A 12,232-nucleotide genomic window follows, 5' to 3' on the forward strand; every position below is an offset into this window, starting at 1 on the left:
ATTATTATGAAAACTTATTGTTATGACTATTATTATTCCTGTAGCTCAACTGGTAGAGCACGCGAGCAAGCAAGCAAGCGCAAGGTTGGGGGTTCGATTCCCCGGGAACACATGATATGTAAAAATTGATAGCCCGAATGCACTGTAAGTCGCTTTGGATAAAAGCGTCTGCTAAATGCATACATTTATTTTAATTTATTTATTTATTACTATTTATTTGCATTCATGATTATTATAATTAATGAATCGTATTAATATTTTAAGATATGTTAGCCATTTCTTTTACTTTTATAAATAGGTTGCTTTCCAATTAGTATAATGATGGTGATGATGATACTTTTGTGATTATTTTCGGAATATTATAATTAAAATCATCTTCATAAATGTAAATGGCGGATTCGTAATACATAGCTTAGTGTTTGTGTATTTTTAGTGTGAACATAATAAATGTAAAACATGTATCAGTGCGTAGCGCCACTGTGTTCATGAATCTTGACTCACTTCCGGAGAACGAGCAACTTGCCGGAAAAAGAAAGAGGAAAAAAATAGAAGCGCTAACGAAAACATAAACACTGCGAGCACGACCAAAACGTGACCTAAAACTGTGGGGTATTTGGATCGCCGGTGCGTGAGTGTGTTGAGGGCTCAACTAACTAATGTGTCGAGCTTTTGTTTGCGCGTGACTCGAAGGTGAAGGAAGGGAAATCTGCGCAGAGGATTAACAAGTGCGGAGATTTTGGGCCTACAGTAACGTTAGAGGTAACACCTCTCGCTAGTTAGCTCTCCATTTTCTCGCAACGACCAATGTTTACATGTTGTCAGCTCGGGTCAGCACTCATATCAGATCCGAAATTGACGTGCTGAACTCGTGTTTTTAGTGCACGACACATGACAACATATTTCCTCGTCATGACGTTTTTGTAATTTTGAGAATATATCTCTCTTTGTTCAAACTGTAGAACCTGTACAACTACTTGCTTGCCAACATCCGTGTGCGCGTGCAAAACTAGCCAGCAGCTTTTCTATTTTTGACCAGGATACTGCCACAAAAGCAAGTGCTAAGATTAGTTAGCACACTAGCTTGTCGCAGACAGTTTACTGCGCACTCTCAAGTTGTTGTGGCATTAACACTAATGCACAAACACTTCTAAGTTGCTATGTAAGGGTCGTCTGCAGTTGTTACTGTACAAGGTAATGTTATGTTTTTTGCGATTAGAGGTAACTTAGGTGTTTACAATGCCAGCTATTTACTATGCAAGCAGGCTTATTTTGCCACTTTTAGCTGATGTCAGGGATCCTGTCAGTCACCGGATGGGTCAGCACCTTTTAAATATGTCAAAAGGGTAGTAATGCCTTTTTATGTTTGTCAGTTTGAAGACTGCATTTTGTTCAGACCTCTAGTAATCATCGACTATATGAAATACTAACATTAAATGATCCGTCAAGAATTCTTTAACCGTACCCTCAACTCTCAAGTTTTTTTTATGTGTTGAAAATAATGTTATTTGGTGACTATCCAGTGTGTGATTGATTAAAGAAAGCCATTTTCTATTTTCTCTTTATAGGGTCTCTTCTGTCAGAAGGGACAGTTGGACAGAATGTGCGATACAGATGGTAAATCCAGTGTCCCAAATGGTAAGTTAAGCATTAAGTAAAAGTATACCCAAAACTGAAAATGTTGTCCTTGTGCGGTACTATCCCAATACTGTTTTCTTATTGATTGAACTACAAAAGATCTTAAGCAGAGTGCCTCATTCTCCATATAAGGAAAGTAAAAAAAAAAAAAAAATCACCCTGAAATATTCTAACAAAAGTCTATGCAATTTATTCTTATTATTACATATCTTCTGAAGTCCTATGATATTTGTCCGAGGAATAGACTAACATTTAAGTCACTAACTGCAGTGTTGACATTATTATCCATTATAACATATAATTTTGTGCTTCACAGAAGAAAATGAATAAAATGAGGTGAATGTGACATGAGAGTGAATAAAGTCTTGGGTGAAATGCTCACAATCTCTGATGTATTCAATGATGGCAAAAGTAGCCAATTTTTATGTCTGGGGCTTAATTAACCAGGTGGTTCTGATGATCCAGAACCTGGAGAAGATAGAGAGGAGGCAGACACATCTGCAGCGCCAGAGACCCAGACCAGTCCTGATTCAGGTATGGAGCCAAATAGAGCCCTAACTGTCATATTCACTACTGTGCATGACTTAGGGGTCAGTAAGATTTAAAAAAAGGTTTTAATAGACATCTCTTGCACTCAACAAGGCTAGTAATATTGTGAAATATTGTTACAATTAAAAAAATATATATATTTTTATTATTATTCCTTTGATGGCAAACCTGCATTTCCAGTCTTCATTGTCACATTATCTTTCAGAAATCATCGAATATGCTAATTTGGTGCTCAAGAAACTTTTCTTTTTATTAGCAATGTTAAAAACAGTTGTGTTGCTTAATAGTTTTTTGGAAACCATTAAACCGTAAAAATTTTCAGGATGCTTTGATGAATAGTAAGTTCAAAAGAACAGCATTTATTTGATATAGAATTCCTTTGTAATATCCTAAGTGTTTTTACTGTCATTTTTGAGCATCCTTGCTGAATAAAAGTTTTAATTAATTTAAGAATAGCCCCTAAAATGATGGTGTGTGTTATGGAATCTTCTGATAATGTTAGAGTTACCTTGAAAGAAGGATATGCAAATAAGCCGTGCTCCACTAATTGTTGAAGTTTTCTCTTGACAGCAAATTTGAGTTCAGCCCCAGAAGGAAGTGAGGATGGTCAGGAAAGACCGATGGTAAACTCTGAGCAGAAACAGGGGCCTGGAGAAGAGGAGGACACTGACAGCATGGATGGCAGTGGTCTGTACTCTCTCACTGAAGAAGGAGAAAGAGAGAGTGAGGGAGGAGGGCAGCGAGAGCGGGGAAAAGATGAAAGTAAGAGATCCACCAGGAAGAGGAATCGACCCAGTGGTGGAGCCACACACCACTCTTCCAGTTCAGATGATGATGATGAAGAAGAAGAAGAGGAGGAGGAGGAAGAGGATGCTGAGGAAGAAGATGAGCAAGCCATGGAAGCCTGGCTGGGAGCAGACCTGTGTGACCTGAGTCGCCCTTCTTGGTGCGCGGTCCCGTCACTGCGTGCCCGAGAGATTGGAAGTCATTCACATCAGTTTGTGAGGAGGGTGTGTGGGGCGCGAGGTCTAGTTCAGAGGCTGGAACTGCAGGGCCGTTTGGAGAGACACACAGGCTGCGTGAACACCCTCCACTTTAACCCCTCTGGCACCCGCCTGGCTTCTGGTAGCGATGACCTCCGCGTGGTGATCTGGGACTGGGCTCGCAGAAGGGCAGAGCTGGAATTTGACAGTGGACATAAGAGCAATGTCTTTCAGGTGAAAAAGCTCTAGAATCTTGATTAGAAAAGTGGCATATTGCTGTTCCACTCCAAATTTAAGGTCTCTTATGGCAAACATTGTTGCCTTGTTAGAAAATAACAACATTTTTAAAATGTTCCTGTACTGTAACACTGCTGTTCTAAAATTTGGAGTCAACAGGTTTCCACTAGTGTGTTTTCATTTTCAAACGGCCTTTTAAAATGAAAACGATCTTCGTCTACACTTGTGTTTTCACTACGTTTCAGAAACGATCTCTGTCCACACTACACAACCAGAAATGCATGTCACATGACCATTCATGCAGGTATAACAATGAGCATGATGTTATCGTTTACACGGTTGTTAAAGGGTTGGTTCACCCAAAAATGAAAATAATGTCATTAATAACTCACTCTCATGTTGTTCCAAACCAGTAAGACCTCCATTTATCTTTGGAACACAGTTTAAGATATTTTAGATTTAGTCCGAGAGCTCGCAGTCCCTCCATTGAAACTGTGTGTATGGCATACTGTCCATGTCCAGAAAGGTAAGAAAAACATCATTAAAAGTAGTCCATGTGACATCAGAGGGTCAGTTAGAATTTTTTGAAGCATCAAAAATAAATTTTTGTCCAAAAATACCAAAAACTAAGACTTTATTTTTTGGGTGAACTAACGCTTTAAGGATAAAAAGAGCGAGTGTAAGCAGCCACACCATTATTTTCAAAAGTCCATATTATTTCCAGTTTACACCAAATCACAACGTCTGAGTTGTCAAACTACTGGGGGTCTGCAGCGTTTTGGAAAGTCTCCATTTTCAATGGTCGAAAATGTAGTGTAAACGACAGACATAACCGTGACAAAAGTTATGCACTAGTGTAAATGTAGCCGCCTTCTCAACAAGGCTGCATTTATTGGATCAAAAATACAATAAAAACAGTAATATAATTATAATTTAAAAATAACTGTTTTCTATTTTAATATATTTTAAAAAGTAATTTGGACAGTTGAGTTTTTTTAACTCAAGAAACATATCTTATTATTAGAAATGTTGAAAACAGCTGTGCTGCTTAATATTTTTGTGGAAGCAGTGATGTTGTTTTCACGATTCTTTGATTAATAGAAAGTTTATTTAAAATGTTTTGAAGTCTCTACTGTCACTTTTGATCAATTGAATGCATCTTAACTGAAAAATTTATTAATTTCCTTATAAATTGTACTGATCACAAAATTTTCAACAGTGGTATACTTAAAAAAATTTTTTTTTTTTTAAATCTGTTAAATAACCACCATAAAAGCCACATCAGTGTACAACATGTTGTTGGACAGAGGCCTCTTTTTTGTGTTTCCACTAAAGTTGTTAAATCTTAGTTTCAGATGTCTTGAAGAATATATTAAAATGTATAGATTTGAATCAATGCATTCTATTATTAATTATTCTGTCCCCAGGCAAAGTTCCTCCCTAACAGTGGTGACTCCACTTTGGCCATGTGTGCCCGAGATGGACAGATCAGAGTGGCCGAGCTTTCTGCCACACAACGTTGCAAGAACACCAAAAGAGTGGCTCAGCACAAAGGTGCAGCCCATAAGGTATGATCAACCAGAACATTTTTGTTTAATTCTATATTTAATAGGAGTGATTTATGACAGACCAATTAGTGAAAATGAATGATAACTTTAAATTTGTGGCCATTATTCTGGTGTGTATATTCATTTTCAAAATTGAATTGTATTCACTTTTTTCATGGTTACCTCAAACCAAACAGGTTTGAAATCTGTTTTACAGTCACATACATTCATTAATCAACAGCTTGGAACATCTGTTGCCCAATCGGTATCAAGCATTCAGTCTTTTCATGGTGCAAAAACAAAGAACATCATGCAATAAATCAATAAAAATGATCAGTTTTGCTATTATAAGTTCTAAAAAGAGACTGCAATTAAAAAGTCACATGTGAATGTTTGTGATAAAATAACCCCCCCCCCCCCCCCTCTCTCAGCTTGCACTGGAGCCAGACTCTCCCTGCTCTTTCCTCTCCGCTGGTGAAGATGCAGTAGTGTTCGGCATTGACCTGCGTTTAGACAGACCAGCCAAGTGAGTGCACAGTCATGTCACAAACAGCCTAAGATTGATACAAGTTAACAGCGACAGGATTAGAAATCCTACAAAGAATTGTTTGAGCAGCTCGATGAGTCAGTGGAAGCTTTTCTCACAGGTTATTGATTATATGGCTTACTTAACAGTGGTACTTTTATATTTTTGTTATTCATTTAAATAATGTGGGGAAATTGTTTGGAAATAGTTTAATTATTACACTGCTTCAGAGAAGTAATGCTATTAAAAACTCTAGTATGTAGTTACAAAATGATAAACCCAGCAGTTTAAAGTTTGGGGTCAGTAAGATCCGCTGAATACAGGTACTCATTTTAAAGAAATGAGTACCTGTATTCTATAAAGATTTATTATATTGATAAAAATGTGAGTAAAGACATTTATAATGTAAAAGAAAAATCCTGTTTCCATTAAATAATGTTCTTTCTATCCTGAATATTTAATCTTGAAAAGGTTCCTTAAAACACAAACACAGTTTCCAACAGTGATATTAATAAGAAATATATCTTGATCACCAAGTTCTGAAGGACACTGAAGACTGGAGTTAGGGGTGCTCCGATCACGATCGGCCGATCGTTATGCGCATCTCGTCAGTAAAGTCGGTTCTCTAATCAGCGGTTAATTCCATCAGGTGCCTGATTTCACATAGAGCAGCTGTTACTACACAGAGCCATTGTTAATAGAGAAGATGCGCAAATCCACTTCATTTTCAGCGTTTTTTGGCGCATCTTCTCAGTTAACAACGGCTCTGTGTAGTAACAGCTGCTCTATGTGAAATCACGCACCTGATGGAATTAACGGCTGATTAGAGAACCGGCTTTACTGACGAGATGCGCATTAACGATCCACCGATCGTGATCGGAGCACCCCTAACTGGAGTAACAGTAAACAGTTATTTTGAATTTCACAATATTACTGTTTTTACTGTATTTGTGATCAAATAAATGTAGCCTTTGTGAGACTTCTTTAAAATTATAAAAAAAAAATGGTTCAAGAGCATTAGTAGACCCACTTTATTAGTGCTAAATTGGGTCTACTCACCCTTAAAAATATCTTCTTATGTGATCTATTTTCACGCTTACTATAAAAACAGCTCGCCAGCTCATACTAGAATCAGCCCTGATTGTCATTCTTTATTTAGACACATTTTTAACCTGCAGCCTAAAATTTAATGTGTTCGATATTCTGGCTTACAATCATGTTCCCTTCTTCTTCTCATATGTTTTGTCACATTATAGAAATTATAATGTTTTAACCTTTAGATCACCTAAAAATTACTGGCATTATAGAAAAATATCTCTTTACATTCAAACTTCTAAAAATTTTATTTTTATTCTTCAAGGTAAGATTGCAGTAAGTGTACATAGTACATACTGTGATTCATAGGATACATTACACACTTTTGTTACATGTTACAAAAGCTATATTTCTATGATTCTATGAACTATGTTTGCTATATTGACCGATCCTTTTTTTTTCTTCTTTTTTAAATCTCTCAGCAAACTGGTGGTGGTGAAGGAGGGTGAAAAGAAGGTGGGGCTGTACACCATTTACGTGAATCCAGCCAACACACACCACTTTGCTGTGGGTGGAAGAGACCAGTATGTCAGGTGAGACAAACATTTTCAATAACATGTCACCTCCTTCGCACCGAAGTCATGCTGTTACAGTTGTTTCTCCAATGGCACCGTGTCAGAAAACTGTTGTCCTGCATCAATATCTCTTCCTCTTTTTATGTGATAGGATCTATGACCAGAGAAAGATAAATGAACATGATAATAATGGTGTGCTGAAGAAGTTTTGTCCCTCTCACTTGGTGTCCAGCGAGTCCAAAACAAATATAACCTGTTTAGTGTACAGCCATGATGGCACAGGTAATATGCACACCTAACTCTCAGAAAGTGACTGTTGTATGGTTGCGTGTCCTTTGAATAAAAACTTTACATTACGTGGTCTGTTGTAGCAACATTCAGTGTGTCACGGTTGATCTGTGTTTCAGAACTGCTGGCAAGTTACAACGATGAGGACATTTACCTTTTTGACTCCAGCCACAGTGATGGAGCGGATTACCGCAGGAGATATAAGGGTCACCGCAACAATGCTACAGGTACTTTCTATTGACTTTCTATGATTTCATTGCATTGTAAGGTGTATTTCACATTTTTGCATGCATGGTATAACCAATATAAATCCAGTTCTTAACCATCACCTCTTTTTTTCTTATTCCATTTGCTGCTGGAAAATCCTCCTCCAGTGAAGGGAGTTAACTTTTACGGTCCCTGTAGTGAGTTTGTTGTGAGTGGCAGTGACTGTGGACACATCTACCTGTGGGATAAGAATTCTGCTCGTGTGGTTCAGTTTATGGAGGGAGACCGGGGAGGAGTGGTAAGGCACTGTGACTTCATTAAATTGAACTAGATCATTGAACTTCTGGTTTGAAAAAAATCATATATAAATGATAATATCTTTCTGTTTTCAGGTGAATTGTCTGGAGCCACATCCTCATCTTCCAGGTTTAGCCACCAGTGGTTTGGACCATGATGTGAAGCTGTGGGCACCCACTGCTGAGAATCCCACAACACTAAAGGGACTTAAAGAGGTATGCTTGGTAGTAGTCGAAGTAGTAGTATACTTTATTGTCTTCGAAAGGAAAATTGTTGTGGACTACATGTTGCTGCAAAGGCATAAAATAAACAAATAATAATAATAAATAAAACAAATACTATCAAGATAAACAGTTGTTAAACAAAGGCACCGATACAAAATAATTATTACTATTTTTTATGTTTTAAGTCTCTCTTGCTCTACAAGGATGTGTTTATTTGATTAAAAACAAATTACAACAACCGTTTTCTATTGTAATACATTTCAAAATGCAATTTATTCCTCTTATAGCAAAGCTGAATTTTTAGCATTTTAAAGATTCAAAATGACCCCAGACTTGGCATAAGACTAAGACTATGTTATGTGTTGAAAACTTGAAAATATAAAAAATTATCATTTCACGATCTGAAATATCCAAAATTTGACGGCAACTTATATATATACCGGTATATAAAAAAAGCTATTTTATCATGACTATTTAGGTAATGAAGAAGAACAAGCGAGAACGTGATGAAGACAGCGTTCGTCATGGTGACCAGTATGACACACAGCTCCTCTGGTTCCTAATGAGACACATGAGAAACCGAAGACCTCAGCGGGTAAGAATTTGGATTTCGAGATCATTTCCAGTTATGCCAGTTATTAGCTTGACTGTGTAGTCCATTTATATGTATTGAAGATACAGTGCCTTCTACTTTGTGCAAAGCAACATGTTGCTCTATAACTATATAAAATCGTAATCACTCAAACGGTAACGTTTTTGTTCCCTCTTACTATTCATGGTTTAAAAAAAAAATAATTATAATAACCTCATAATGCTTCTTTAAATTATTAGTTTACTTGACAGAATAACCTAACCTCATTCTACATGATTTGATCTCTTCATAGCAATAAAAAAATAAATACACTGATTGCTTCACAATGTTACGCCCCTTGTAGACCCGGCGAGGGGAGGGAGGAGAGGGGGACACAGATGAATCCTGGAGCTCGCCAGACTCCTCTGATGAAGAAGAGGGAGGGCCAGACCATGTGCAGTGCATGTCCTCCTGAGCTACACACATACGCTCTTTGCCATATATTTAAGCACATACATACTAGTAACACACTGGTACACAAATAGACACTGAAAGGCCAGCATCAAACACAAACACAGCTTTAAATATACATACACACAGTGTGAGGGAGAGGGAAACGTTTGTCAAAATCTGGCTTTGTGCTCCACACACACAAATGACATCACTAGGGGAAGAACTGATACTGAAATTCATATTTTTTTTATATATCTGCAACCACACACACAATGAACCACTCTGGTTTTATGCGAACATGGACACAGACGCATTTCATTCCCAGTTTTACAGCATATCACAAGGAAGACCGCAGCCGGTATCACCTCTTCTACTGTTTTGCTGCCTTAGTTTATCAACAACAATGAATTTTAGAAGCAGCGTTTTGCTGCAGCAGTTGTGAGGCGCAGACAAGGAAATTTCTCATCTTTGCCATAGTAAACAGTTCCGATTGAAGCTTTTCTTTTACAGCAATTTGTTCAGAGCATGATAGGACAGTACGGACACTCAAAGCCAGTTCTTCTGCAGATTATCGAGATGATGAGAAAACCAGCACCATCCTTTACTGGCCTCATCAGTTTTCTCCAGTGATCTGAACTGCCTCGGTCTCCAAGAAAGACTGAGCTAACGTTTGTTATTTTTGGACTGCAATCTTCGTTCATCACAATGATAGACTCTCATGGTTCGTCTGGCCATGCAATCCTGTCTTGTCTTTGTTCTCTTCTCGTGTGTGTGTGTGTGTGCTAAAGCCAGGCACAGCAAATTTTCTTGAGGTCAATCATGCTCTGACTGAAGACGCAGAAGATGAGCAAGAGCTGATTAATCTGGTTCCAGAGCTGTCTGTTTTGCTCCGTTCCTCTCTCCCATGCTACTGAGTGCACTTTAATCAGGGATCTGCTTTGAGTTTTGAAGCTCTTAAGACGAGTGTGCGCTTAGGGGGCATGCAGTACTTGGATTAAATGTGTTTATTTTGCTAATTTCGTTTTTTGCCCTGCAATTCCCCAAATTTACTGTGGACTATTAAATTGAATACAGAGATTTGACACCAGCTCTTTGGTTTTTGGATTTGCACTTGGGTGGAGATTCTGGATGGAGTTCTTGAAGAAGTTCCAAAAGGCTAAAAATGTAACTCTCCACGGACTACCGTCGTCTTCTCAGCCCTGTCCCGTAAAAATTGAGAGCAAAGACGATGATATGCTTCGAGCCAGTGATTTGTTGAATCCATGTTTCTTCCACTGTCTTTCGTTTGGATAGACATCCTCGAGATCTTTGCCTAACTAGACGGTGAGGATCAAATGTAGCAGGATGTTCCATGTTTGCATGAAAAAGGCTAAGCCCTCACAACCCATTTTTCATAAAAATGGTGGCTGTTCTTTGTCAGTATTTGGATTCAGCTGGTTAATAGCAAACATGGATTGACTGTGACCTGCTGCGACTTGCATGTTGAAAGGAATTGTTCATTTCAGAAGGATGGGTCTATGTCAAGGGACTTGTGGGGTATGCAGGGAGGGGTAAGGAGCTTGAGTTACTCTGCCCCTTTTTTTCCTTCTTTTGCGAGAGGAATAAAGTCTCAACTTTTCTCTTTTTGTATGAGAAGAATAACTTAAATGACTCTGTATATATGAATATATAACGATATATAAATATTAAAAACCTGTAAAAATCATCTTCAGCCCTTACTCTTTCAAAGGGTGTTTAAATTTAATTGGTATTTGATGCAGAGGTTTATATTGTATAAGACAAAATACTTTTAAATGAATGGAAACATTGGATATATTTTTTCTTCCCTTTTTTTTGGATTACAACCCTAGTTGTCACTGAAATTAAAAGCATTAATTTCAGTTCATGTTAATTTTCTCATTCTCACTTGTTAGCTCAAAATGTCCTGTCACTGATGTGTAATTTTTGTCTTACTTTTTGTTTTGATCCAAGTTATCCCACGCTGCCTAATAATGTGTTCTTTCAGTTCAGACATGTACGAATTGTGCAGTAAAAAAAGAGAAAAAATCTGTCCGTTTGTTTCTGACCGAGTGCCTTATTTCAAGTGCCTTCATTTACTTTAAAGACAGGAGGAATTTATTATGTTCTGTGTAGTCAACTTAAGTCCATCACATGGTATGTAATCATAATTAGTGCTAATTCAATTATTTGTATGGATGGAAATACAGATCATTTTATTCTCTTTCACTATTTGTGCATCTTATGCTTAGACAGGAAATAAATGGCATAATTTATTTCTGTAATATATTTTATTTCCACAAACGACCCAAAATCGCCTAATAGAGCCATGACATTTAATTAATTAGCATAAAACCCTTAGCTTAGAGTATGATATAAATCTAAAATAGACTTTACGATAAGGTCACATTTTAATTTTAACATTAGTTAATGCATTAGCTACACAATCGCATTAAAAAGTATAATTAATATAGTAATAAATGCCTGTAGAAGTGTTAATTGTTCATGTTGACTAATGTAGTGGACTACCTTGATGTAAAGTGTAAAATTATTACAGTGGAGCTGTTTTTTTGGTATTAGACTTATAATAGTCAATGTTTATTTATTAAATTTATTTGGACTGAAGCTCCTCTTATCTTAAAAATGAAATTAAACTACAGAAACAAAATTTATTGTTTTCTTTGAACAGCGGTTGTTCAAAAATGTAACCTTTATGTTTGTGGAGCAGTATTTATTTTGTTAACAAAATAAAAAATGATTTTTTTTTTTTTTTTGAGAACCACTGCAAATCTCGCTATGTCTGTGATATTTTACATGGAGATAAATCGTATGAACTTGTAATTTGCATAAATAATATTTTTAAATCCTCCTGGCCGGTTTGGTTTTCAGGCAAATTCATGGTGTGTTGGTTATGACCGTAAATTCGAGCAGAAAAAAGTCTCCTCACAGTCCAGTCACGTTTCTGTCATGTCATGTTGAAGTCATATGCTTTTCATAATAGTTTCGATGCAGCTTCACGGATATGTATGTCCCAGTGGTTGACTTAATAAATAATTTTAGAGACTTTAATATCTCTAATACCACAGTGACCAAAAAGTAACATTAAAC

General features: G+C 37.0%; 1 protein-coding gene across 3 annotated transcripts; it reads left to right on the forward strand.

Moving 5' to 3' along the window:
• The first annotated feature begins 479 nt into the window (after positions 1 to 479).
• Positions 480 to 11,179, forward strand: LOC127933163 (DDB1- and CUL4-associated factor 8). Of its 3 annotated transcripts, none has more exons than XM_052529946.1 (13): positions 480 to 624; positions 1,566 to 1,635; positions 2,083 to 2,169; positions 2,755 to 3,401; positions 4,832 to 4,972; positions 5,383 to 5,477; positions 6,995 to 7,105; positions 7,239 to 7,369; positions 7,495 to 7,602; positions 7,750 to 7,880; positions 7,975 to 8,094; positions 8,582 to 8,698; positions 9,039 to 11,179. In XM_052529946.1, exons 2-13 carry the CDS (start codon positions 1,599 to 1,601, stop codon positions 9,147 to 9,149), a joined length of 1,836 nt encoding a protein of 611 aa, XP_052385906.1. In that variant the 5' UTR covers positions 480 to 624; positions 1,566 to 1,598; the 3' UTR covers positions 9,150 to 11,179. The 3 variants fall into 3 exon arrangements, with proteins under 3 accessions (XP_052385906.1, XP_052385898.1, XP_052385915.1); XM_052529938.1 differs by having other exon boundaries at positions 514 to 759; XM_052529955.1 differs by lacking the exon at positions 480 to 624 and adding an exon at positions 815 to 1,191.
• Positions 11,180 to 12,232: the final 1,053 nt, after the last annotated feature.

Source organism: Carassius gibelio, chromosome A2, assembly GCF_023724105.1.
Source record: "Carassius gibelio isolate Cgi1373 ecotype wild population from Czech Republic chromosome A2, carGib1.2-hapl.c, whole genome shotgun sequence".
NCBI lineage: Eukaryota > Metazoa > Chordata > Actinopteri > Cypriniformes > Cyprinidae > Carassius > Carassius gibelio.

Coding starts and splice junctions, on each gene's coding strand:
- LOC127933163 (XM_052529946.1), top strand. CDS start 1,599: ATGTGCGATACAGATGGTAAATCCAGTGTCCCAAATG. Junction 7,370..7,494: donor GTACAGCCATGATGGCACAG/GTAATATGCACA, acceptor TCTGTGTTTCAG/AACTGCTGGCAAGTTACAAC. Junction 8,699..9,038: donor GAAACCGAAGACCTCAGCGG/GTAAGAATTTGG, acceptor CGCCCCTTGTAG/ACCCGGCGAGGGGAGGGAGG.